General features: G+C 39.2%; 1 protein-coding gene across 12 annotated transcripts in view; it reads right to left on the reverse strand.

The window, feature by feature from the left end:
* The window catches only part of EML5 (EMAP like 5), a 294529-nt gene that overhangs the window by 212805 nt on the left and 54768 nt on the right, over positions 1-26956 (reverse strand). For all 12 annotated transcript variants that reach the window (XM_073349378.1, XM_073349377.1, XM_073349376.1 and 9 more), the window contains exons 3-5: positions 26379-26477; positions 25209-25277; positions 13226-13411 (exon numbers count right to left, since the gene is read on the reverse strand). In XM_073349378.1, coding sequence (XP_073205479.1) covers positions 13226-13411; positions 25209-25277; positions 26379-26477 — 354 coding nt within the window. The remainder of the gene's footprint in view (positions 1-13225; positions 13412-25208; positions 25278-26378; positions 26478-26956) is intronic.

Raw genomic sequence — 26956 nt, forward strand, 5'->3', positions numbered from 1 at the left:
ATCATTTTCAAAAGTGACTCAGTCACTTAGGAATTTAGATTCCATTTAATTCCATTTTCAAATATGTATTGCTCCTAAGTCACTTAAGAGCCTTTAAATTTTTACCTTATCTCTATTTTTTAAAATATATTTTAAACACTAAGTTACAAGCAAACAAAAGTAACACCAGATGAACATTTAAAAACAACCAAAGCATGGAAATGGTTCTAAAACCTACTTGTGACTCCCTCGCACCACCTTATTCAACATAATAGTCCTGCCTATGCAATTTCTACTTTGGATTAGCTCTAATTAGGGCTATGCTTGAAAGATCATGTGGAAAGCATGTGCAAGATGCAACTGCCCACCTATTAAGTTGTACTGGAAAACTAAACATATTACACCTGTTCCCCAAGAACAGCAGTGGCTTCCCTTTTCACATGCAGGTACAATTCAAAGCATAGACACTGACTGATCTATAAAAACATATGTGATAAATGAATGGGGGGAGATAGCCCCCATTTATGAACACCCAGCCAGCCAGTTATCTGTAAAATCCCTCTTGGTGTCTGTTCTCGGCTTGCTTTACCTGTAAAGGGTTAACAAGCCCACAGGTAAAAGAAAAGGAGGGGATACCTGACCAAAAGAGTAAATGGGAAGGCTAGAACTTTTAAATTTGGGAAAGAGGCTGGAGGGACAGAGCAGCAATGCTGTAAGCAGCTTTAAGCCAGGTATGATCATAAATATCAGATTATACCTAGAACTACTTATCTGAACCTCCAAATGTGTAAGTAGATCAGAATGTTTAGCTAGACTCAATCAAGTTTATTTCTGTTTATTTTTCAAGGCTTGTGGATCTCCTCTGTGCTAACCCCAGGTCTTTTATTTGCTTGTAACCTTTAAGCTGAACCCTCAAGAAAGCTATTTTGGGGGCTTAATTTTTGTAATTGTTTCTTTTAAACTCTAGCAAAATGCCTAAGTTCCACATGGATTGTTTTCCTTTTTGTTTTTAATAAAATTTACCTTTTTTAAGAACAGGATTGGTGTCCTAAGGGGTTTGTGCATGTTGTTTGATTAGCTGATAGCCACAGCTAATTTCCTTTGTTTCCTTTCTCAGCTCTTCCCCGGAGTGGGGATGAAAGGGCTTGAGGGTACCCCTCAGGGAGGAATTCCCAAGTGCACCCTTGTGTTCAAAGGGTGGTTTGTTTTTTTTTATTTGGGCGGTGGCAGCGTTTACCAAGCCAAGGTCAGAGAAAAGCTGTAACCTTGGGAGTTTAATACAAGCCTGAAGTGGCAAGTATTAATTTTTAAAATCCTTGTGGGGCCCCACTTCCTGCACTTGGAGTAACAGAGTGGGGATTCAGTCTTGACTGTATGAGATATTGCCTCTCCCTCCCACTTATGTCCTGCACAAGTCGACATCAGCTATAACACCTGAGGTAACTGTCCCCCCCGCAGCAGTCTCGGGGAAGCAAATTCCCATTGGAAGGCCATTGACTCTGGAATTCACTCCCTTTACTTGCCCAGCAAAGCCCAAACTGGTTCACCTTCAGGCTAGTACAAAGCCAATCTCTTTTCTAAAACATTTTTATGGATGAAAGTTGGTGAGGACAGTGAGTATTTTTTCTAGGGAATGTCATTGTTAACTTCTGCCTTGAAAGAATAAAAAAATTCTCTCAAAGTTTTATTATATTGTGGAAATGTGTTCCATGACATGTGAAAGGAGTGTATTTCACTATAGAAATCTAAAAATAATTAAGCATTTTCCTATATATTTACACTATAAATGTAGGTCAGTGTTGATTGAATTCATAATTAGCCAGTCCAATAGGAACAAAACTCTGGGTGACAAACTGTGTTGGCCAACAAGACCAGCTTTAAAACATTCATTTAAATTATTGTTTCCATCTATACTTAATTAAAGCTCAGCGTACCACCATGGATGCATGATGCTTAGGTGCCTGTTATTTAACCTCAGCCTCTGGCATCAGTCCACACAACTTTAATATTCACCTCTGAAAGCATATCCCAAAATAAATTATTCAGCTATTGAGAAAGCATCTGAACTTACTGTGCAAAGTTCAACCATAGTATGCAATAGTCTTTAAAATATAGAGTGATATTTTTTGTTTTAAATAATATATCATATAGTTTATTACACATTAATATGAACGTATAAAGGGTTTGAAATTCATAGGTCATTTCTCAATTACTATCCATAAAACACTGCAACTAAGAACTTTCTATAGCCTAGTCTTTCTAATGACACAGTAGCGTGCTTTGATAAGTTTTTTTGGTTAATGGCTTTAGTATTAATTTTCCTGTATCAGATCCACCATCTATGACTAAGCTCCTGAAGTGCTACCAATGTGTGTTTGTATATCTCTTTGTCTTCTTTCCCCATTCAGCTCTTTGCCCCTCCTGCTGATGCCTTCCCTCTCAAACTCCTGGTCAGTTCCATCTCTTACCCACCCTTTCCACTCCTGCTCCAAATAAATTTAACTCTCCAACCCCCACCTGCTGTTACATTCCTTCCTGCTCATCCATTCTCAGCCTGCTATAGTTCTCTTTCTAGCTTCTTGAGAGCTTATTTTCAGTTACTCATGCATTAGAACCCCTAAATCATTTTCAAAGTCACTGCTTTTCAAGCTAGAGTCCCCCATTCTATAGGCATGGCCTGCATTCCTTGTTTCTAGATGTATAACTTTGCATTTGGCTATAATAAAGCACATTTTGTTTGAATAGGCAAAGCTTACCAATGATCCAGATCACTCTGTATGATTTCCCTATCTTCTCCATTATTTATCATAACCAGTTTTTGATGTTATAATTTGTAAATGATGTAGTGATTTTATGTTTACTTCCAGATCATCGATGAAAATACTGAATAGCATCAGGCATAGTACTACTCCTTGCATAACCCCACTAGAAACACCTCCATTCAAAAATGATTCCCCATTGACAACTGTTTTTTGAGATCTTTTAGTTAGATCTGTTCTTAATCATTTTAACAGGTGATCTACTGATATTATGTAATACTAATTTTTAAATCAAGGTTCACATGGTACTGAGTCAAACACCTTACAAAAGTCTAAGTGTGTGTGTATATATATATTTGGATATCTATATATCTCAAGTTACCTGTATAAAAAATTGAAATCAAGTTTGTTTAAAAGACCTATTTTCCATAAAACCATGTTGACTGGCATTAATTGTATTCCTACGCTGTATTTCTTATGACCTGAATCACATACTAACTTTTTCCAGTATTTTGCCCAGGATCGAGGTCAGGTTTACCAGCCTGTAGTTATCCTGGTTATTCAGCTTGTTCTTTTTGAATATTGGCACAACACTCTCTTCTAGTCTTTTAAAATTTCCCCAATATTCTAATTTTTAATAAATCTTATGATTGGTCCAGAGATCTCTTCAGACAACTGTTTTAGGACTCTTGGGTGCAAGTTATCTGGGCCTGCTGATTTTAAAATGTTTATCCCTAGTTGATGTTGTCTAACATCCTCCTCAGTTAGTAATAGCCTGGAAAGTACTTTAATATCCTCAAATAATGAGTTTATCATCTTGCTTCTTCACACATACAGAACAGAAATATTTACTGAACACTTCTGCCTTTTCTGCTTCATTATTAACAGTTTTACCATCTCCATCTAGTAATAGGCCCAACCATTGCTAGAATTTCTTTTGTTCCCGATACATTTTTTAAAATCCTTCTTCTTGTCTTTAGCTCTGCCAGCCTTGGATTTTCCCTGATGTCTTTAGCTTCCCTTATCAATTTTCTGCACTTCATAACTTCTAATTCTTATCAATTGCTACCTATTTGCCCATTTTTCTATTTTATATAATGCTTTTTAATTTTCAATTGGTGCCTTAACTTCACTGAAATAGGATGGGCTTTTAGCCAAAGTTGTCATCCTCCTTCATTGTAGAATCATGGATTTTTGATCATCTAATATATTCTTCTTTAAATAGTCCCAATTTTCAGTCTAATTTTTTTCTCCCAAACAATGTCACTCAATTTTCTTGAGCATTGGGAAATTAGCCCCTTTGAAGCACCAGGCATATATATTTTTGGTTGCGATTGTCCTCTGTTTGCCATGTTAAATCATCTTCTTTCATATGGCAACAGTGGAACAGTGAAAGAAACAGCGTGACCACAGTTGGATCTTAAGGTCTCTTATCCAGACGAGAGCACAAGGGGTAGCTATGTGAATGGCTGTGACGCCTCCAGCATGAATATAGATTGGGCAATCATCCATGATGTGTCCGACAGCTTGTACCACGCCACAGTTGCAGTTCAGCGATTTCCTCACTTTCTATCCATGGAGTTAGTATGCTCATCTTTCATGTTAGATGTGGATATGGTTTAGAGCTATCCGTATGCACTGTGGGAAGGAGAAGCCTGGCACTTCCACAGTTGGGTCATCAATTAGATTTTGTTTGGTATGTCGGTAGCCACCTAGACTTCAGACCATCTTCTGCAAATGTCCTTATCTTCCACAAAGAGGGCTGTGGCACAAGACCAGAAGGGTTTTCTTGATTTTAGCTGGTGGTGAGGGAGGTGCTCCAGATCATGGGGGACCGGTAGTGTGATATTTGCTATGATCTTCCTTAACTGTCACAGCCTCTCGGAGATTTGCTGGCACAACGTTAGCCAGTACCAATAGCCAAGGAACTGGTATTGATATGAGGGTGCCACTAATTATGCAAAGAGCTTTGTTAATTTCAGTATCCACTAAAATGGTGTGTGGACTTCTACTCCAAAACTGGTGCACACTGTTCCACTATGGAATGGACTATGGCTAGTGTCCATGTTCAGAGTGTGCAGGTGTCGCTTCCCCAAGATGTTCCTGAAATCTTCTGTATGATGTTGACCCTGGTCTTTGTTTTCCTTTTGGATGGTTCAAGGTGGAGATGGAAGCTGAGCATGCGGTCCAGCGTTATCACCGGTACCTTGAATTATGACCATGTATCAATGATGACCCACAGAAATTGATGTTTAATGTCTTCTTGGCCTGGGTATTATTCATATGAAAAGCTGAGACCCCTGCTTTTGAGGCATTTGGCTTTAACCAACATGCCCTGAAATAGGTTTTTACTGTTTGTAGGTCCTGTTCTAGAACCTTTTCTGAGGTTTCAAATGAGGAAGTCTGAGAAGCCAGCGCCATGTCATCCAAGTACATGAACTTGTGGGAGGATGTTGGTGGAATAATTGCTGATAGATAGTTGAAAAGTGCTAGAACTAAAACGGACCCTTGCAGGAGTCAGTTGTTCTGTCTTTGCAGGCTGCTGATAGCATCACCAAGATACACCGTGAATCTGAGATTGTTCAGCATTTCAATGATGAGCCTAATTCTAGGGCAACAGAACATGGCTATTGCAAGCTTCATTAGAAGTCCTTTCTGCCATACTGTATCGTATGTGGAATTAAGATTGATGAATATTGTTGCTGTTTTAAGTTGCAATTTGTAGCCAGCTTCTCTATAGCTGGTCAACACAATGACTTGGTTACTACAGTTTCTGCCTATTATGAAACCAGCTTGTTCTTTGGGGGACCAGTTCCTCCACTAATGGCTTCATTCTGCAAAGCAGAAGCTGCTCCAATAGCTTATAGCAGCCACTAAGAAGCACTATAGGTCAATAACTTTTTGCATTAGCTGCCTCTTTTCCTGGTTTGAGAACAGCTATAATTTTTGCTCCTTTCCATTCTTTTGCTATTCTCCCTGAGGAGTGGATGTTGGTAGAGAGAGCAGCTAGCCATTTTCTCATTATTTGGCCCAAATGCTTTAGGACCACAGGGAATACGCCATCAAGACCTGTTGCTTTTCCAGTCTTTATTTGAGTGAGGCCACTGTCCACCTCCTCCACTAAATTGGGCACAGAAAATTGGGAAAATGTTTGGCATCAATTGAGGGCATTATAGAGTTCTTTACTGACTTTATGGTGCTTTTGTCAATTGAGTTGGCAATTAGTTGCCACGCTATGGCATCTGGGCTCACCTGCGGAGATTTATAGATTGCAGGCGTCACTCCACCAAGGGCATGGAGGAGATACTAGACCTTTCAACTTGACTTTGTGAGGTCAAGGGCCTCCAAAGTGTCGCACTATCTTTGCATTCTTGACGAGTCCAAAGAATAGAACAAAGCTTTTGCTGTATCTGGTTGTCCATTTGCCGTATACTGCCAAAGGAGTTCTTCACTCTAGTGTCCAGCAGGGAGTGAAAGCCTTTCTGTATCCCCTGGGAATACTGACTTTGACAGCTGTTATAAGGCTAACCAAGTGATGATAATTAGCAGGGGTCAGAGGGATCCACATCACAGATTTCTCTATTATACTGCTTTCCGACAGTTCCACACTGAGGCTTCAGGATGGAGCAAAATAGTGGGATTTGGAGACTGACCTATATCACAATGGGTCTGTGTAGTCTGTTGGGACAGTCATCAAGACTGGAACCACAAAGTACATGTGTACTTATTTCCTTTGATTTCACATGTGTAGAGTCTCTGATGACAAAGTTACCATTATCATCCTGCGACAAAGAAAAGGTCAGGCATATAGCATAGGGGGGAGGGATGATAACCAGTTTCCACAGTATGCATCCGATGAAGTGAGCTGTAGCTCACGAAAGCTTATGCTCAGAAAAATTGGTTAGTCTCTAACGTGCCACAAGTACTCCTTTTCTTTTTGCAAATACAGACTAACACGGCTGTTACTCTGAAACCTGCTACAGGAGTAAGCACAACTAATGTAAAATTGGTGACAGAAATTCTTGAAAAAGGCCTCCTAGCCAGAAAATCCCCTTCTAAAAACAGCCCCTTCTAAGTCAAACCAGATGCCAACCCTTCACTGCATATAATGCAGTTAAACATTGAGGGTTTATCCAGCGCAAAATGCGACTACCTCACAAAGATCCTACAATCAGATGAAATTGACATCTTTGCGCTGCAGGAAACACACATCGAGCGAGAAAGCCACCAGAGAGATCAATGGATACATCCTTGTCTCAGCAGTCAACCCATGTCAAAGATGACTTGAAGAACACTACTCAGGTCCTCCCAAACATGTCCCTTAATTCCATCATCATCAAGGTCAGAGACTTGACTGTAGTGAATGTCTGTAAACTCCCATTAATGAACTGGCCTTCTACAGTGTGGCCACCTGCAAGCCACCCCGCCATCTATGTTGGCAACTTCAATAGCCACCACAGTTTGTAGGGTTATGACTCCAACGATTTCACAGAAGAAAAATTGTCATCATGGGCAGTAACAAAAGACTTTTGCCTGCTCTATCACACTAAGAAGCGTGGCACATTTAGGTAAGCATTCTGGTAAAAATGCCATATTAAATGTAATCAGCTTATGATCACTGTTCCCTGAGCAACCACCAGCTTCTAGTATAATGATTAATTCATTTTATCCATCATACAAAATCCAAAATAGAATTATCTCATGTAGGGTGCAATACCTTTTGTTAGAAAATCCATCACCCATATTTTTAGAAGCTAATTATGTTTTACCATTGGCTGCATTAAACCTCCATAATATGTTTCCCAAATGGAAGTCCTCACCCATAACATCACAAGTTTACTTTCTATACATTAAAGGTAGGTGTTGGAGTAATTGATCCTGTTCTCTGGTTTGAATTGGTGGTTGTAACATGCACCGCTAGTACCCCCCTGCTGGGCTTTATAGTTAGCGCTTTGCTTCACATGCATTCAAGATCTGCATTTCTGAGTTAGCAGTAATTCTAAAAGAAGGTAATGGATCTTTAATGTCAGATGCCACCCAATTCCACCCTCCCCTTTTTCCTATTCTATCCTTCCTGAACATGTTCTAACCAGTGATTTTAACATTCCAGTCATGCAAATCGTTCCACCAAGTTTCAGTAACGCCAACTATATTTAATTTCTTTTCATCAGTGAGACTTTTCAATTCTTCTTGCACGTTACCCAGACTGCAGGTATTGATATATTAAATGGAAAAAAACTTAGTTAATGCAGAGTTAAAGTTGTCTAGTGACAGACAGTTCATGCCCTTCCAAAAATCAAGTTTGGCAAAACCAGGAAATACAAAGTTAACGTAAATGCCCATGCAACCTTAGCTCTGCCCCTGCCTCCCCGGAGCTGGCAAGAGCCACTGGGAATCATCTGCGTATATTCCAGCTGCTTTCAGTGTTTTAGGTGCAGCTGTATTGAACGTTGGAGTCAGTAGATGGGGCAAGTTGGCATAGGTGTGTTTGTGATATGAGGAGACCTGGGGAGTAATTTGAGGAGTGTGTCAGAGCTATGACTGTGATATGAAGAAAACTGGGTCTGAGACTCTCCACGTGTGCAATCAAAGGAAATAGGTACATGTTTACCTTGAGGTTCCAGTCTGCAACATTTAATACAGAATTGTGTAAGTTGTGTCAGTAGCAGGGCATGGGGTCTTCTTGCCATGAGTACTGTCAGTAGAGAGGTGGCTTATAAGAGCTGTCTCTGGATTTAATGACTGGTAGGGAAAAGATGGCATCCTGGGTGCAAGTGTGAAGGGGTTGTAAAAAGTGTGATATTCTGTCAGAGGAGTAGGATCAGTGTTTGAGCATAGTGCAGGTACAAAGAAGTGCCTGTCCATTACACTGAAAGGCAGAGTGCAAGTATCTGCATTATAGATGGTTTGGGGCACCTTGCACAGAAGGCATTTACCTTAACTCGGTATTTCCTGGTTGTCAGAGGTTTGAGTTCTGCTGAACTTGACATTTTGGAAGGTCATGAGGGGTCACCAGGCAACCTTAACTCTGTGTTAACTTAGTTTTTTGCCAATTAATTTCCTATCTTTTCAAAACAGAATAAGAAATGTTTGTTGGTAGAGTTAGTGGCCACTTAGGCACTTTGTTTTCACCTAGGTTTGTAGCTGATATGCTACTGTGGCTAGGTAATCAAAATACCTAGCTTTTATATAGTTAGGCTTGGCAGGATTCTATTTTATAAAAAAAAATCAATAGAAGTCAGTAAACATCTATTTCAGTTGACACACACAAAAAAATGAAAAAAATGAAAAAAATCCACGGGAAACAGTTAGCGTGAGTGCAGCCTCTCCCCTGCACCTGCAGGGATTGGGTGTCATTGGCTCTCTCGCAGGACAAAGTTTTCTGTGGCCCTGCTGCCATGGTCTTGCTCCCTCACTAGCTGGGATTACGAAGGCCCCACGGGACAACACCCTTCCCCGCACCTTGCGCCTGCAAGAACCAGGTGTCACCAGTCCTGTGCCAGCACAGGAAGCCCTCTGCAGCCCTGCTGTCACAGGTGTGAGAATGGGGTCATGACAGCAGGCCCGCAGAGGACTACCTTCAGGGCTGCGGGGCCAGTGACACTTGATCCCTGCAGGGGTAAGGTGCAGGGAAGGCTGTGGTCCTGGCAGGGCAGAGCAGAGATCCTTGGGCCAGGACTGTAAGTAGGAGGATTAACCAATCAATATGAATTGTCTAAACCAAAAAAAAATTCCAAATCTTGATTTTAAAATGGTCAGTGATCCACCATCACCCTTAGTAAATTTTCCCACTGGTTAATTACCCTCACTGACAAAATTTATGCCTTATTTCCTGTCTGAATTTGCCTGACTTCAACTTCCAGCCATTGGATCATGGTGTACCTTTCTTTGCTAAACTGAAGAGCCCACCATTAAATATTTGTTCTCCATATACATACATTAGAAAACATGTGTTGTAGTGATAAGTTAAATAGAGTGAGCTCTTTGAGTCTATCACTACAATGCATGTTTTCTAATGTATGTGTATGTACATATAGACTGTAATCAAGTTACCCCTTAACCTTCTCTTTGTTAAGCTAAATAGAGCGAGCTCTTTCAGTCTATCACAATGCACATTTTCTAATCCTTTAACATTCTTGTTGCTCTTCTCTGAACTCTCCAATTTATCAACATAATTCTTGAATTGTGGGCACTAGAACTGGACACAGTATTCCAGCAGCGGTTGCACCAGTGCCAAATAAAGAGGTAAAATAACCTCTTCTCTTCTACTTGAGATTCCCCTATTTATGCATCCCAAGATTGCATCAGCTCTTTTGGCCTCAGCATTACACTAGGAACTAATGTTCAGTTGATTAACCAGCGTGACTCCCAAATCTTTTTCAGAGTTGCTGCTTCCCAAGATAGAATCCCCATCGTGTAAGTATAGCCTACATTTTTTGTTCCTAGATGTATTCATTTACTTCTAGCCATATTAAAAACACATTGTTTGCTTGTGCCCAGTTTACCAAGCAATCCAGATTGCTCTAAATCAGTGACCTGCACTCTTTATTATTTAACACTCCCCCAATTTTTGTGTTGTCTGCAAACTTTATCAGTGATGATTTTAGGGTCTTCTTCCACATCACTGACAAAAATGTTAAATAGCACAGAGCCAACAGTGATCCCTGTGGTATCTCACTAGAAACCCACCTGCTTCATGATGATTCCCCACTTACAATTACATTTTGAGTCCTATCGCTTAGGGAGTTTTTAATCCATTTAATATGTCATGTTAATTTTACATCGTTCTAATTTTTTTAATCAATATGTCATGAGGTACCAAGTCAAATGCTGTACAGAAGTCTATTACGACAACCCTATTACCTTTATCAACCAAGCTTGTAGTCTCATAAAAAAAAAAGATATCAAGTTAGTTTGACAGGATCTATTTTAAATAAACTCAAGTTGATTTTACATTAATTACATTACCTTCCTTTAAAAATTTATTAATTCGGAGAGGTGTTAAGTGACCCATCCACTTCAGTGAGATGTTCTCAGCTGAAAGAACACCCGATGGAGATAAATATAGCCTGAAACAATAGCTTTGATACGTGTGAACTGCTCGATTCATGTCAGTGGGTGCACTCATCCCCCAAACCCAGTGCTGCAGAGGCTGTGATATGCATTAAGCATGCCCATTCTCAATTCCTTATCCCAGTGTCAGCAGTGTGTTCTTAGTGCATGCCCCCAAACTCCCCTCCCCTACTCTTCCATCCCAATCACTGTTGTGATAATTTGATCTACAAATTTACCCTAATTGTAAATTCTACTGTTAAAAGTGAGTGTATGTTCATAAGATATCACAATAACCTATAACAACAAATGTTGATGGGAACAGCTACAATAAAATCGGAGTAAATCCAAACAGAAAGGCCTACTGATATAACTCAAGGAAAACATTTAAATCATACTTGGTAAAAACAGAAGATATGGAACTGGAAATTAACCAAAATTGGTGTGTTGTATATTAGGCCTAATTGGTGGACAAATTAATGAGGGGATCGGCTATTTCACCCATCACTCCCTTTTTGGATCTTTAAAGAAAGAGCCTTCAGAGGGAAACCAAGAAGAATAAAAGCTATTGGAGCAAGCTTCACCATCATGACTGCCACCCCTACTGTCTCCTGGGACCAGACCTTTTTTGTCCTGATCCTGAGGGATGGCCTGACCAGACCAGAGTGGAAGCCAGATGACATCATCACTTCTACCACCCTCAGCTGCATCCCAAATACCACTGAAGATGAAACAGGATTGAACTGTAACAGAAGCAGCCATAACAGATCTAGCCAATCTCAACTAACTTCTTCTCTTTAACCGAAAAGGAAAGTTATTACCACTGAACACTGTTAAACAAGGGTTTTTTTCCTTTCAAACCTCTCTCCAACTAAAGGGAAAGGGAACAAGAAATGTAAAGTAAGGCTTTCATTTTAACAACATTTCAAATGCTTTAACCATTTTACCTTTTTACTACCTTTTAATAAAAGGTTTTTAATGGTATTTGCCATAATACTAAGCAGGCTAAGGTCTCTGTATACCAAACCCTGAACCTTGCTTAACACTGTTTAACGTTGGACAGCAACTGGGTTATGTTAACATCTTTGGGCACCTGTATTCCATCTAAATTAATGCAATATCACCCTCTCCTCCCAGCAAACATTTGCTTGTGTAATTTATTTTCTTTTCAATAAACAGTTTAAGTGCCTTCTGATGTATTCAGATGACGTTTTCCCACAATTAAAAAAAAAAAAAAAAAACCTTTGACAGAGGGAGACCGGAACAAGATGCCTCCTTTTTTATTTCTGCTCTGGATTGGATTTGAATTCATAGTGCCACGGGTGGTACTCAGAGCCAATAACCATTACATAACATCAGAGTCACAAGATCCTATGATATAGAGGTAGTTTTCCAGATAACCTCTTTCTCGGCATATACTCAGTGTAATTCATCTTGCGCACTGCAAGAGAAGTCTTTAACTAATAATGTTTTAATTTGATTTTCCCCACAGGGCTAGTAGATGCATGTACTCCATTGGGGTAACTCTCAAGCATTTGAGATACTTGCGTGATGACCTCTTCCCCCTAGTTTGATCTCTATCTGTGAGCAAAAATTCACTCCAGAATATGTTAACGTTAAGAAAAGTCTTTTTCCCCACATGGGGCCGTATCTCAGGAACCAATAGCTCCAAATTTGGCTCACTGACCAAATCCCGCACCCACACAAGGGAGAAAATTTGAAAGCATCCCAGTAACTGTACAGATTTTGGCGCACTTATGACAGTCAAGCTATAAACCGAAAGCTGGTCTTCAACTTAACTATTGTAGAGCTGCCGCTCCACTGCAGTAAGAAAATTAAAAGTTTCTTCTCTTCCCATTCTGTGTCTCATTGGATCAGTTTGTTCATAACACACTGAGTTTTAATATTATCTGTAAGGTACACCACTGTCCATAATTAAAATCCACCTTCAAACATAAGGAATTGTTTTAGAAAGTCAACTTGATATACTCCTAATAGTGTGACCAAGTAAATTTCTCTTAGATTAAAAATGTCAGAAAAATTAATGGCTTTATTTGTGAATAGCAGATGAGAAATCTTAAAATGTTGAACCTTGCCTTGTATTGTCACACACACTAGTTACAACACCTGAAGGAAAAAAAGAGACAAAGACAGCTCTGCATGTAGAAATTAAATTCAGGATTATTGAGTTTTTTCTCCACTTGTCTCCTCCACATAAGCATACGGTCTAGAGTGATATGGGAAGGATACAGAAAAATTATGTAAAGGCAAAAAAAACCTCTTCAGATTTAGATTTAAATATTTTGGTTGAAAATAAAAAATAATCTCAACAATAATATTTCAAAAAGCTTCTTTGAGCTATTCATTACACACGAATCAACTTCCAAAGCTGTGCATTGTTCAAACAATCTGAATTATAACATAAATATACTTACAGCATGTGCTCCTTGTATTGTCCGTATGAGATTAATTCCTTTCCATACATATATATCTCCATTAAGTGCACCAGAATGTGTCACTTCATCTCTTGCACAGGCTAGACAGAGTATAGTTTGGAGATCACCAGTCTTGCCAAAAACACCACGCTTTGGTGTCAACGAATTGCCACACAAGCTCCAGAACTGATAGATAAAACATATGGTATAAAAATGGTGTTTATTTTGTCAAAGTCCTGTGAATTTTGCAAACAATGTAATGCAGGGATCGGCAACCTTTGGCATGCAGCCCGCCAGGGTAAGCCCCCTGGTGGGCCGGGCAGGTTTGTTTACCTGCCGCGTCCGCAGGTTTGGCCCATCACAGCTCCCACTGGCCGCGGTTCACCAATCCAGGCCAATGGGGGCTGAGGGAAGCGACGCAGGCCAAGGGATGTGCTGGCTGCCGCGTTCCACAGACCCCTTTGACATAGAGCGGCAAACCGCGGACAGTGGGACCTGCAATCGGCCGAACCTGCCGACGTGGCAGGTAAACAAACCGGCCTGGCCTGCCAGTGGAATTACCCTAGCGGGCTGCGTGCCAAAGGTTGCCGATCCCTGATGTAGTGCATGCATATCTGAGAGTGAGTGAGAGAGAAATATACTAGAGCCAAGAGACTCAAAGTATTGTATTCTTTTCATTACTCTGGTTCTCCAGAGTGCCACCTGTAGCAATTGTTTTTCAGCTAACCAAAGTGTTTTACTTCCAATAAGCATACTACATTCATATATTTGTGACCTTTTGTGTGAAAGAGTTTCCTGGTATCAGTTTTAAAATAAAGTTCAAATGTCTTTACTGACCAAACTTTCAGTGTTAGGTTCAATATTATTGCTGTTTTTGTAATTATTTAAAAGAGTTGTTTCATAATGAAATTATCTGATTTTTTTCATTATGCAATACAGAAAATATCCTTTGTGCTTTAGTGACATCTTTTCAGACCAACAGTAGAAGTGTGATGTTCAGGAGCTAGAGCTATGATTTGCATGTTTCAGCACAAGCAGGTATATGCAAGATTCATGTTATTCAACATGGAAAATAGGAAGTGCAGTCATTACTTGAACATCTGAAGCCCTCTAAACTGCAAAATTACTCTTTTCTAGGAGGATGTTTCTTTGGCTATGTTAGTTAACATCACAATAGATCTCAACTCAAGTAGTAAGCCAATAAATAATGACGATTTCTTTTACTGAAAAGTGTGAATGAAAGAGAAAGCACACACTACATGTCAGTTAAGAGGAGATTACAGAAAGAAATTTTCAGTTTCTGTGCATTACCACAACTTGATATGTTTGGATTTGTTTGGGAGGGGTGTGAAAGGTGTTTATGTGAATAGGGACAAGTGCTGGGAGAGTTTTAATTTCAAGTTAGATATGTGAAGATTTTTAAATTCAGCCATCGGGCCAATTGGTCTATGCTACAGATTTTTTAAAAATATATATATATATTTTGTAGTAATGCAGACAGAGCTCTGGAAGGGAGCATTTAGATAAATTGAAATAATTTTTAAAAGGACACCTGGAGAACTATCAGTAGAAGTTAGTTGCCCTATGCTTTGGGGTTTTTTTCTGTCTTTAGGGAAAAAACAAGGAAACTGGAGTGCACACATTTTCATTAAAGTGATATTGTATGCAGATCTCTCAGTTCTGAGTTTCACAGGACTGTACCACTTTTTCCCTCAAAGTCCCTTATCCCAGTTGAAGCAGAACATTTCCTATATTTAGTTTGCCATGAGCCCCCCGTTTGAGAGGGTAGCCAAACTGAGTGGCATTGTGATCTGGCATATGGAATTGCATCGCCACTCAGGTTTGGCCTGGCCATCCCTCTGCCTGTCTATGAAGGGGCAGAAAGGCCAAACCTGAACAGTGCAGTGTCCCTCTTTAGCCATTTGAAATATTAGGAAATATGTTATGATTAAAAATGTGAACACAAAACCCGTCAACCAGCATAACTGTTAAGGGAATATTAGCAATGTTAATACATACAAACTAAGTGTAATGTTGTTAACATTGTTATTTGAACCTTAACTTCCTCTATGGGATAAGTTCCTCAGCTGGACTACATCTTCCATTATACAACACCCACCTCCTTTCCCCTTCTCTTTTTGTGAATCCAGCCCTTTTAAAATGCCTGAAACAAAATATTTTGGGTCAAACTACATGTTTCTTTGACTGAAATAGATTTTAATTGATCTGCCAAAATGTTTCACAATTTTTGGATTTGGACCAAACCAACCTCCTGCTTTTTTTGGAATTACTAGCAAACTGAAAAATAAGTTATTTACCTAGCTCTAGTACTTATTGACCACTCCGTAACCAAAGGTCTTGGCAGGTACTAGGTCTGCAAATACAGTATCCTCAGAGCTGGAGTTCTAGGATATACTATTGGCTCACTCTCTTGCTCTATCCTTCTTTTTCCTGATATGGAATGCAGAGCAGTGGCCATACAGGCTGCCTCACCTTGTATTTTACTGAAAAATCCTGCTTTCTTTTTCTATGCACATAAATATGCAGTAGAGTGCTTAGGAACTGCTGTGCCAATTTTGTAACCCTGTGCTGAATGTCATGTAGCATTTTACTTCATTCACCGCAAACAGGTAACACAAACTGTCTCAAGAGATGATCCATCATTTTCCCTGTAGCTCTTTATACTAATTTAGACTCTTAATCATCGTTTTTCTTGCTCACAACCTGTTAAAAATTCTGAATAAAGGCCATTAGTAGAAGGATTGTAGCAGTTACCTAAAAAAAGATTTTCATATTTCCAGTAGTTATTGAGAAATAACCATACACTGATTATGCAAATCCCTGCACTTGAACTCTGATTGGTTAATTATAGCAGTACAGAGATTCACATACTGTATTACCTGAGAAATAACAGTACAGTCATTGTACAGATCAGGCACCCACAAACAATATGAGAGCAGAGAATAGCATATATGAGGAAAGTAATTCCAAAGAATCTTGTCATTTCAATTGATTTAGGCAATTCCATTTATAATATAACAATTTGCATTCTCCAGTCAAATACCTAGTCAATATGAAGTCTATCCAGAGATGTAGATCATTATATAATGATTCCTAGCATGAGAAATAATTGTTGATGTTAAAAAGGAACATCATTTTTAAAAAGTCTGACCTCTTGCCTAATCAGGATGCTATTCAAAGTCTTGGGTTAGGATTTTTTATTTAAATAATGAATGACCAAATAGCTGCAGCCTAGTTGTTAAAGATGCTTAGAATATAATTTAATTAAAACGGATTTTGTTAATTATAAGTTGCTAAAGGAAACTATTTTTTTTAAAATAAACAAATAGGTTACTTCAGCAATCTGAGCCATTTTAAATTATACAATTGTTTTTGGCAAAAGACAGGAGGCCTAATTTGCCAGTGTTGCGCTATGTATTGAAGTGGCAGAAAGTTAAGTAGTAATCAAGCTAATGGAAGTTTTTAAACTACATGATAAACAGTATGTTAAATCAAAGTTGTATGCAATCTAGCTGACACACTGAACATTTTTGCCAACAAAGCAAAAATAGTTTAATCCCCACATTCACTCTTTACAAGCAACATAATTTTCCCATCTGTCAATGATAAAAAATATGTTTTTTAAAAAAAGTACTCCCAGAGATCTTTGTAAACAAATAGCTATAAGGAATTTCAATGGCCACTCCTCACTTTTCAGTCTAAATTAGGGATCAAATTGGGGCATATACAGGGATACCCATTTCCCCCAGTCACCCCCCAGCCACCAATTTGTGCTCCAGAATCCCAGCTTTTCTATTTAAAGTTGCTCCCTCAATAAATTTTGAGAAAGAAGGGTCCCTGAAGAGGAGGCAGGGTAGAAGCTTGACAGTGACCATAACTGAATGGAATAATCTCTGGTGACTATAAGACCCACTAGTTCAAAACAATGCCAGTGAATGCTTGGAAGGAGGATGGACAGACAGACAGTTGCTAAAGATGGGTGAGAAGGGTAGTAACCTAGGATCAAGATCAATATGGGCTTTTAAGATGACCACCTCACTTGCTGCTTATTGGTGGACATAGAAGGTATTTGAACAGGAGAAGGATGAGCCCCATTGTGTGAGAAGGGTTTATTCACCTTGTGCAGTAACTGTGGTTCTTTGAGATGTGTCCCCCTATGAGTGCTCCACTGTAGATGTATCCGCATCCTTGCGCCTCAGATTGGAGATTTCAGCTAGCAGTGTCCATTCGGCCTGCACATGTGCTCTCCCTGTCTCATGCCTTGCCTCAAGGCTATCCAGTGCTGCACAAGTTAACCACCCTAAGTGTCTTCTCTATTGCACAGCCTCTTATTAAGAGCTCACAAACAGAAGGGAAGGCTGTGAAGCACCCATAGGGGCACAGATCTCAAAGAGCCACAGCAACTGTGTAAGATGAGTAACCGCTTCTTCTTTGAGTAGTGTCCCTATGGGTGTTCCACTGTAGGTGACTGTACAGCAGGACCCCGATGGAGCTTTGGAGTCAAGTCTAATATTGATGCCAATATAGTGTAGCCAAACATGGCATCTGATGCTGAGTCATGAGTCACTGCACAATGTTCTGCAAAAGTTGCAGCTCTGCATATATTTTTGATGGGAACGTTTTTGACAGAAGTGGAAACAGATCTCGTAGAATGAATATGAACTCCAGATGGAGGTTGAAGATTGTGAGTACAATAGCAATAGTAATGAAGTTCGATATCCCTCTAGAGAGTCTTTGTTTCAAAACTGAGGATCCTTTAGACCCCTCTGCAATGGAAAGGAATAGTTTAGGAGATTTTCTGAAAATTTTTGTTATATCCAAATAGAATGCCAATGCTCTCCTGATGTCAAGTATATGCAATATTGCTTCTCTCTTGTCATGGTGTGGCTTTGGGAAGAAGGTTGGGAGGTGAATAAGTTGGTTTATGGAGAAAGCAGAGGATATTTTCATGAGGAACTTGGAGTGTGGTCTCAGTGCAACCTGATCTCTTAAAACACCACTACCACCATGGCTGGTTGTGCCATTAGAGTGCCTATTTCCCCATTTCTTGAAGCCAAGGTGATGGCTACTAGGAATGCTGTTTTCACAGATAGCTGTGTAACTGAGAATATGGCCAGGGGTTCAAAAGGAGACTTTGTAAGACAGTTAAGGTCCAGGTTAAAAATTTCATGTTGGTGTCAGGCATCTGACTTGTGGAAAGAGGTTACTCAGACCCTTAAGGAAGCTTTTTGTTGTAGGATGAATGATTACAAAGTAGCTGTCTATCTTATGAGGAAAGGTGGTTGTGGCTGCAAGATATACCTTTACTGAGTTTTGAGATAATCCTCACCTTTTTAGATCTAGGATGTCATCTAGTACCAGTGGGAGGGAAGGGAAGTTGGCGTAAAATGTTTTGAGTCACAACAGATTTGGAATCTTTTCCTCTTCTGGATTATACTTGTGACAAATTGATGTTTTTCTGCTATGTAATAGCACCTCTTTAACATCCTATGAACAGGATATCTCTATGCTTTCGAACCATCAAGAAGCCATGCCTTGAGTCGGAAAACTTGTAAGTTGGGGTGGTGGATCTGTCTGGCATTCTGGAAGTGGAGGTGGGGAAGGAGCTGGAGTTTGACTGGAAGGTGTATCGTTAATTGAGGAACCATGCCGATCTTGGCCACATGTGGACTATAAGAATAACCTTTGCTCTTTCTTTTCTTATCTTGGGCAGGATTTTCAATGAGAGGAATTGGAGAGAAGGCGTAAAGGAGACCCATATTCCAGTGAAAGAGGAAGGTGTCTCTGAGCAAATGATGCCACAGTCCAGCTCTGGAGCAGTACTGGAAACATTTATTGGTTTTGGAGGTCGCAAATGTGTCTATTTTTGGGACTCCTCAATGCAGAAATATGTTCTGGAGAACAATGAAGTCCATTTCCCATATGTGTTCCTGCAAAAATGTCCTGCTGAGGACGTCCGCTGTGGTATTCTGTATACCCAGAAGTTAGGCAGATGATATGTTGATGCTGTGCTGAATGCACCAATTCCATTGCTTCATTGCCTCTGCACAAAATTGCTCTGGCAATTTATGTAGAACATACATGCTATGTTGTCTGTCATAACCTTTATGTTTGCCTTTGATCAATGATAGGAAATGTGAACAGGCGATAATGACCACTCTGAGCTCCAACATATTGACATGCAGTGTTGATTCCAAGAGGGACCATTTGCTTGAACCTTGAGGTCGTCTAGATGAGGTCCCCGGCCCAGTAAAGATGCGTCTGTTATCAGTACCAATGTTGGAGGTGGCTGAGTGAAGGGGACCCCGCACAGACATGCTGTGGTCTTTCCACCATTTGAGAGAGTCTTTGATTATCAACAATATTAACAGTGGTTTGTTCAGTATGTCTGTCTGGTGCGTATATCATTTTGAGCCATGCCTGAAGGCAACTCAGGTGAAGCCTTGTATGAGTTATTACAAGGTGCCTACTGCCATGTGCCCCAGTAGTTGAAGGCAATTCCTGGCCGAGGTGTGGGGGCTGATTTGGACGGTGTGGATTAAGACTGTTACAGTGTTGAACCTTTGACAGGTTTCAGAGTAGCACCCGTGTCAGTCTGTATCCGCAAAAAGAACAGGAGTACTTGTGGCACCTTATAGACTAACAAATTTATTTGAGCATAAGCTTTCGTGGGCTACAGCCCACTTCATCGGATGCATAGAATGGAACATATAGTAAGATATATATATATATACACATACATACAGATAAGTTGGAAGTTACCATACAAACTGTGAGAGGCTAATTAGTTAAGATGAGCTATTATCAGCAGGAGGAAAAAACTTTTGTAGTGATGATCAAGATGGCCCATTTAGACAGTTGACAAGAAGGTGTGAGGATTCTTAACATGGAGAAACAGATTCAATATGTGTAATGACCCAGCCACTTCCAGTCTCTATTCAAGCCCAAGTTAATGGTATCTAGTTTGCATATTAATTCAAGCTCAACAGTTTCTCATTGGAGTCTGTTTTTGAAGCTTTTCTGTTGCAAAATTGCCACCCTTAAATCTTTTACTGAGTGGCCAGAGAGGTTGAAGTGTTCTCCTACCGGGTTTTGAATGTTATGATTCCTGATGTCAGATTTGTGTCCATTTATTCTTTTGTGTAGAGACTGTCCAGTTTGGCCAATGTACGTGGCAGAGCGGCACTGCTAGCACATGATGGCATCTATCACATTGGTGGATGTACAGGTGAACTAGCCCCTGATGGCATGGCTAATGTGATTAGGTCCTATGATGGTGTCACTTGAATAAATATGTGGACAGAGTTGGCATCGGGCTTTGTTGCAAGGATAGGTTCCTGGGTTAGTGTTTTTGTTGTGTGGTGTGTGGTTGCTGGAGACTATTTGCTTCAGGTTGGGGGGCTGTCTGTAAGCGAGGACTGGTCTGTCTCCCAAGATCTGTGAGAGTGAGGGATCATTTTTCAGGATAGGTTGTAGATCTTTGATGATGTGCTGGAGAGGTTTTAGTTGGGGGCTGAAGGTGACAGCTAGTGGCGTTCTGTTATTTTCTTTGTTGGGCCTGTCCTGTAGACCAGACAGTCTCTATGCAAAAGAATAAATGGACACAAATCTGATATCAGGAATCATAACATTCAAAAAATCGGTAGGAGAACACTTCACCTCTCTGGCCACTCAGTAAAAAGATTTAAGGGTGGCAATTTTGCAACAGAAAAGCTTCAAAAACAGACTCCAACGAGAAGCTGCTGAGCTTGAATTAATATGCAAACTAGATACCATTAACTTGGGTTTGAATAGAGACTGGGAGTGGCTGGGTCATTACACATATTGAATCTATTTCCTTAAATTAAGTATCCTCACACCTTCTTGTCAACTGTCTAAATGGGCCGTCTTGATTATCACTACAAAAGTTTTTTTCTCCTGCTGATAATAGCTCATCTTAACTAATTAGTTTCTCACAGTTTGTATGGTAACTTCCAACTTCTCTGTATATATCTATATTTATATATCTTCTTACTGTATGTTCCATTCTATGCATCCGATGAAGTGGGCTGTAGCCCACAAAAGCTTATGCTCTAACAAATTTGTTAGTCTCTAAGGTGCCACAAGTACTCCTGTTCTTTTTAGTGTTGAATCTGTGTAGTGGGAGGAAGGCTTTGGCCTTTACTGCATCTAGATATGCTCCTATGAATTCTAGATGTTGCACTGGAGTTAGAGTCAATTTTTGAGTGTTCAGTTGTAGTCCCAAGTCCATAAATAATCTACAGCAGTGTTTCTCAACCTGTGGCCCAATCAGCACACAGCTCTGTCCCATGTGACATCCTCAGGGCCAAAGTGAGGAGGTTTGAGCTCAAATCTAACCACCTAACCTTGTTAAAAAAAAAACCAACACAACTAATTGGTTATAGAAAATGGAGCCAAGCTACCATTCTGGTAAATATGGTTGCTCAGTAGAGAATACTGCCATCCCCTCATGCTACATGAAGATTCCCAGTAAAAGCCAGTCTCTGGAAGACAGGACCCCCAAAAGTTTGATTCTGACAGCAAGAAAACACTTCAAAGCTCTCACAGATCATGAGGGAGATGAACAGCTATGAAATTGAAATCTTGAGCATCAGTCAGAGCAGACTGACAGGTGTGGATAAGAAGCACTCCAAGCAAGAGAAGAAACATCTCATCTATGCAGGTCTTAAGTGACAATGCACGCTTTGCAGGAGTAGCAGTCAATATAGCAGATTCTATAGAAAAAATCACTTTTCAACTGGGAACCTATCAACCAACACATCATATGTGCAAGGCTCCAAATCAGATTCCTAAACATGTCAATAATATGATGCTATGCTCTGACACAGGAACATAGTGATGAGGATAAAGATAAGTACTATAATTGACTCCAAATGTGATTGACAGAATACCAAAACATGATCTACTCATTCTGATGGCTAAAGTACGATGTGATAACCAAGGAATGGAAAGATCAGTGGGGAAGTGTGTGTTGGGAATCATTAAACCCAAATGGTGAGAGATTAATTTAATTGTGCATGGTGTCCAACCCAGTTCTTGCAAGCACCCTGTTGCCTCATAACAACATACATAGAGAAACACAGAATTCACCAGTTGGCAAAACAAAAAACCAAAATAAAAAAAACAAATCAATCACATCTGCATTAGCTCAAGATACAGGTCATCTATCCAAAGTCCAAGGGCATATCGAGCAGCAGATGCCAACAGCTTTGCCAAACTGAATTTAAATCTGAGAAAGCTCAACTTTAAAAGAAAAACAGCAAGAAAATCCGCAGTACAGAACTGAAAAAAACAAAAAAAGTACTGTCAAAAACTCCAACTTCAACTAAGTAACAGATATGAGGCACTGCCAGAGGCAGAGGAAGACAAGGCAACAACTGGACCTAAAGAAAGTGGGCAGTGCTCAGTGACAATGTGATTCAACCAACAGCAGTTGTAGTTGGATATCAACATAAACAAAGCAAGAATTAGATAAGCCAAGAGATACAGCATCTTACTGATCAAAGTAAAACACTGAAAGGAAAACTCCTGAATGCTAAGATCAATGAAATATTGGAAAAAGCAAAAAAGGGAGTACAAGAAAACAGACAAAGCAGTGAAAAGCAATGCAAGGAAAAAGAAACAGCATTATGTTTAAGACTTAGCAGCTGAAGCTGCTGTTATGATAGGAAACCTCAGAGTCGTTTAACTCGTAACTACAACCCTGTGTGGAAACTTCAAAACAGGAAATGGAACAATAAAAAATAAAGAAGGAAAATGCTTACAACTGAGGTAGAACAGAACAACAGATGGGCACAGCATTTTAAATAAATCCTCAATAGACCAAGCCTCAGCACCAGAATTCAATGAAACATTCAAACCTGACCAACTTGATATCAACATTGGTCCCATAGAGATGTCAGAAGTATAGGCTACAGTCTAGAAGCTCAAAAACAATAGAGCAGAGGGAGATGATCAAATCACAGCAGAAATGCACTTTACACTACAACCCTAACCAAACTGGCAGAGCTGTTTAATGAGGTCTGGGGAAAGAGCGACCACTCCTAACCAGCGGAAACATGGAATAATTCTCAGAATACTCAAAAATGGTGATTTTACTGACTAACGACTGGATAGGAGTCAATACTCTCTGTAGCAGGAAAAGTCTTCTATAGTGTGATACTATACAGGATGAAAGAGGCAGTGGATGCAAAGCTTAGTGAAGAAGCATCTGGATTCAAGCCGAAGAGATCCTGTGTAGATCAAATATTCACACTAAGGACTATCAGAAAAATGCATACAATGGCAGGCTCCCCTTATTATCAATTTAGTCTAATTTCAAAAGGCATTTAACAGACTGCATAGGCATACATTGTGGAATATTCTTCAGTTTTACGAAATTCCAGATAAAGTTGTCATCATCAAGACTAAATATATTGATGCAAACAACTCTGTAAAGGTAAACAACCAGACAACACAACGGTTCAACGTGGACACTAGCATTATTGTTTGGGATTGCCATAGATTGGATAATTAAGAAGCACATTAGCAACACAAACACTGACATAGTATGGGTAAATGGCAAATGCCTGCTCACAAGGCCTAGATTTTGCTGATAATATCACTCTGTTGAGCGACACCTCCAAAATGCTACAAAGAAAGACAGACACATTGGCAAAAATATCAGGCAAAGCAGGACTCACAAACAAATGTCCTTGAAACACTAGCGTCAAGCAACAGCAACATATCGGAAGGCAAAAACAAAGACAGTTGAACAGTTCATTTACCTGAGCAGCACCATATTAGCTAACAGAGATTTTGTGAAATAAGTGATATCAAGGATAGGAAACGCATCCACAGCATTCACTAAAAACTCAACAACCTATGGAAATCAAAGATACACAGTACCAAAACAAAACTGAACTTTCAACTAAAATGTAATCTCAGTGCTAACATACAGCTGAAAGAGCTGGAGATCTTAAAATGTTAGATAGAAAACTAGATGCTTATGAAAATAAATGCCTACGAAAGATTCTGGGCACTGGATAGTGAGACTTTATCAATGACGAAGAGATCTGAGAAATTATCAACCAGCAGCTTATCTCCACTAGAATTAGAAGGAAATGTTGGACATATATGGGGCATGCCAACGTACAGACTCCCAAAGCTCTCAGGTGGAAACCAACTGGTGCGAGGAAACAAGGGCACCCCAGAGAAGAACCACCACCCTTAGCAGAGAGGACAGAACAGTCCATCTCAACACCCTAGAGCAGATGGAAGCAGCAGATAATGACAGAGATGGATGGAAGAGACTAGTTTCTGCCCTGTGTGCCATCAGCAAAAGTAGGATGTAGTAAAAAATCATCATCACTACCACCACCACTACTTACTTAGGATCTGAAAACAGTATATTTTATAATACTTTATTTTTAATTAACTTCACTGTATCTTGTGGAAGAACTCTCATGTCCTTTTAAAAAAAGAAACTGCACTAGCAGTTGTCTAATTACAAACAATGTTATTTTTCCAATTTTCATGTTCAATTTATATTAAGCAGCAACTGAATCTAATATAGTCTATTAATAGAAAAGTTATCAGAATATCTCATGAGCAATAATATTTTTGCTTGTGATTTATTAGTAAGATTCTGAATACAAGCCTCCTATCTAAATTAAATATAAAAGTATAGAATCATAGAATATCAGGGTTGGAAGGGACCTCAGGAGGTCATCTAGTCCAACCCGCTGCTGAAAGCAGGATCAATCCCCAATTTCTGCCCCAGATCCCTAAATGGCTCCCTCAAGGACTGAACTCACAACCCTGGGTTTAGCAGACCAATGCTCAAACCATTGAGCTATCCCTTCCCTCCCTTTAGATTCCATAATTACTTGTTTTACCAAACAAAGTGATAGTAAATATAACAACATATTTATATAAGAAAAATGTAAATTTAGTACAGTACCTTAATATGTTTTACACCACAGCTGACTAGTTTGTTTGGTTGGTACAAATCCCAAGAAATATCAAATATCTGCAAATAAATCAGAATGCTAGTAAAAATGGCATTTTTAATACATGTATAATTTTAGATATAAATGAAAATAACACAAATTCACATCAATATGACAAACAGCACAAAATCTACTGACCTACAGCTGGCAGAAAGCTATTTCAGAGCTTTTCAAAGAAGTTTATTGGGACTATTTTTTATGCCTCCCCTCAGAAGTTAAATTGCATTGTACATTATATAAATATCTTTCATTATCTGTATTTGTCTGGCATACCCAAAGTAATATACTGTACAGTTACAGAAGATGCTGTGTGTCTATTTATAAGTTGTAGAAAAAAATCCTATCTTGCATTTGAGAAATAATATGTGATTATGTAAAAAGGGGCACACAGAAGTCTAATGCTGTTATTTTCTGATATTTGAGGACTGTGAAGTTGTGCAGGTTAATGTTCTTTTTTGCCTTTTCTCATTTTTATGTATTATCTTTAGATTTATATGTCTAAACTAGAAGCTTGATAAGGAGATAAAGTTCAATATCTATTTGCCAGAATGCTCTGAAGGAGTTATTGGTGATATTCTCACAGGCCTGGAAGATTTTAAATGCCAGCAAGACAATAAAAATGAAAATAGTCACCAAATGTATATTATTGTTAAATGGAGTTGGTTTAAGTTCTTGTAACATGTCTTAACAGTGTTCTTTTTGAGTGTTCTTTCATTTGTATAAAAGCTATGAATAAGCCTGCTTCAAAATGGTCTCCAAAATACTGTGTGTATTTCCCAACTATTAAGCCACATACACCTAACGAATTCCAGAGTTAAAAAGATTTGGCACACTTTGGTTTTCCCATACCAGAAGTAGGGTCTAGAGTTGCCTCAAATATGACACCTTCAATATATGCTTCTAGGTCTCCACAGACTATGCATAAATATGTGGTGAACTACATATCACATAAAGCATAGATATTTATGACGCATATATTTTCCCTCAAATAAAGTTAACACGATCATCTTCTATAATCTAAAACAGCTGTTATTCAGAAAACAAAAATTCCCAATATGTACACACAGAGGTTTCAATGTATCAAAATTCCACCAATACTCTTATTAAGTAGTTATGCTTACCCTGTCTGTATGACCAGGAGCCATAGATAACATTTTTCCTTTTCTCCAGTCCCACACGCATATTGTATTTTTTGAATCCAGACCCACTGAGACCAAACGCTGATAATTTCCAAGAAGTTTAAAAAAAGAAAAAAGGAAAATATCAATATTTGAATCACGTTCCCATTTAATTTTGAGAGACTTCTTACCATAACTGGATTTTTAAAAGAAATCTAATTGTATATATATTTCAGAGGAAAAAATAGAGCAACAGGGCCCAGTGCTAGTCTTCATGTAAGCAAAAAACTTCCATGGAGATTGTGTCAGTAGAAGAACAATACACTTTTATAAACCTGAGGTTAACTAGTACCTTAACAGATATTAATAGATATTTCCAAATTAATATTTTGAATATTGTTCTTGAAATGTCCTCAATATACAAATGTGAATAAAACATAAAACATTACTCTGTACCTAAGACTCAATTCTGTAAAAATGCAGGTGCTAAACATTAAGTATGTGAGCAGTCCCACTGAAGTTAGTTTAAATTTAAAGTACGTACACCCTGATCCTGTAAACACTTACGTAAGTATTAATAT

This window comes from Lepidochelys kempii, chromosome 6 (genome assembly GCF_965140265.1).
Source record: "Lepidochelys kempii isolate rLepKem1 chromosome 6, rLepKem1.hap2, whole genome shotgun sequence".
Classification (NCBI taxonomy): Eukaryota; Metazoa; Chordata; order Testudines; family Cheloniidae; genus Lepidochelys; species Lepidochelys kempii.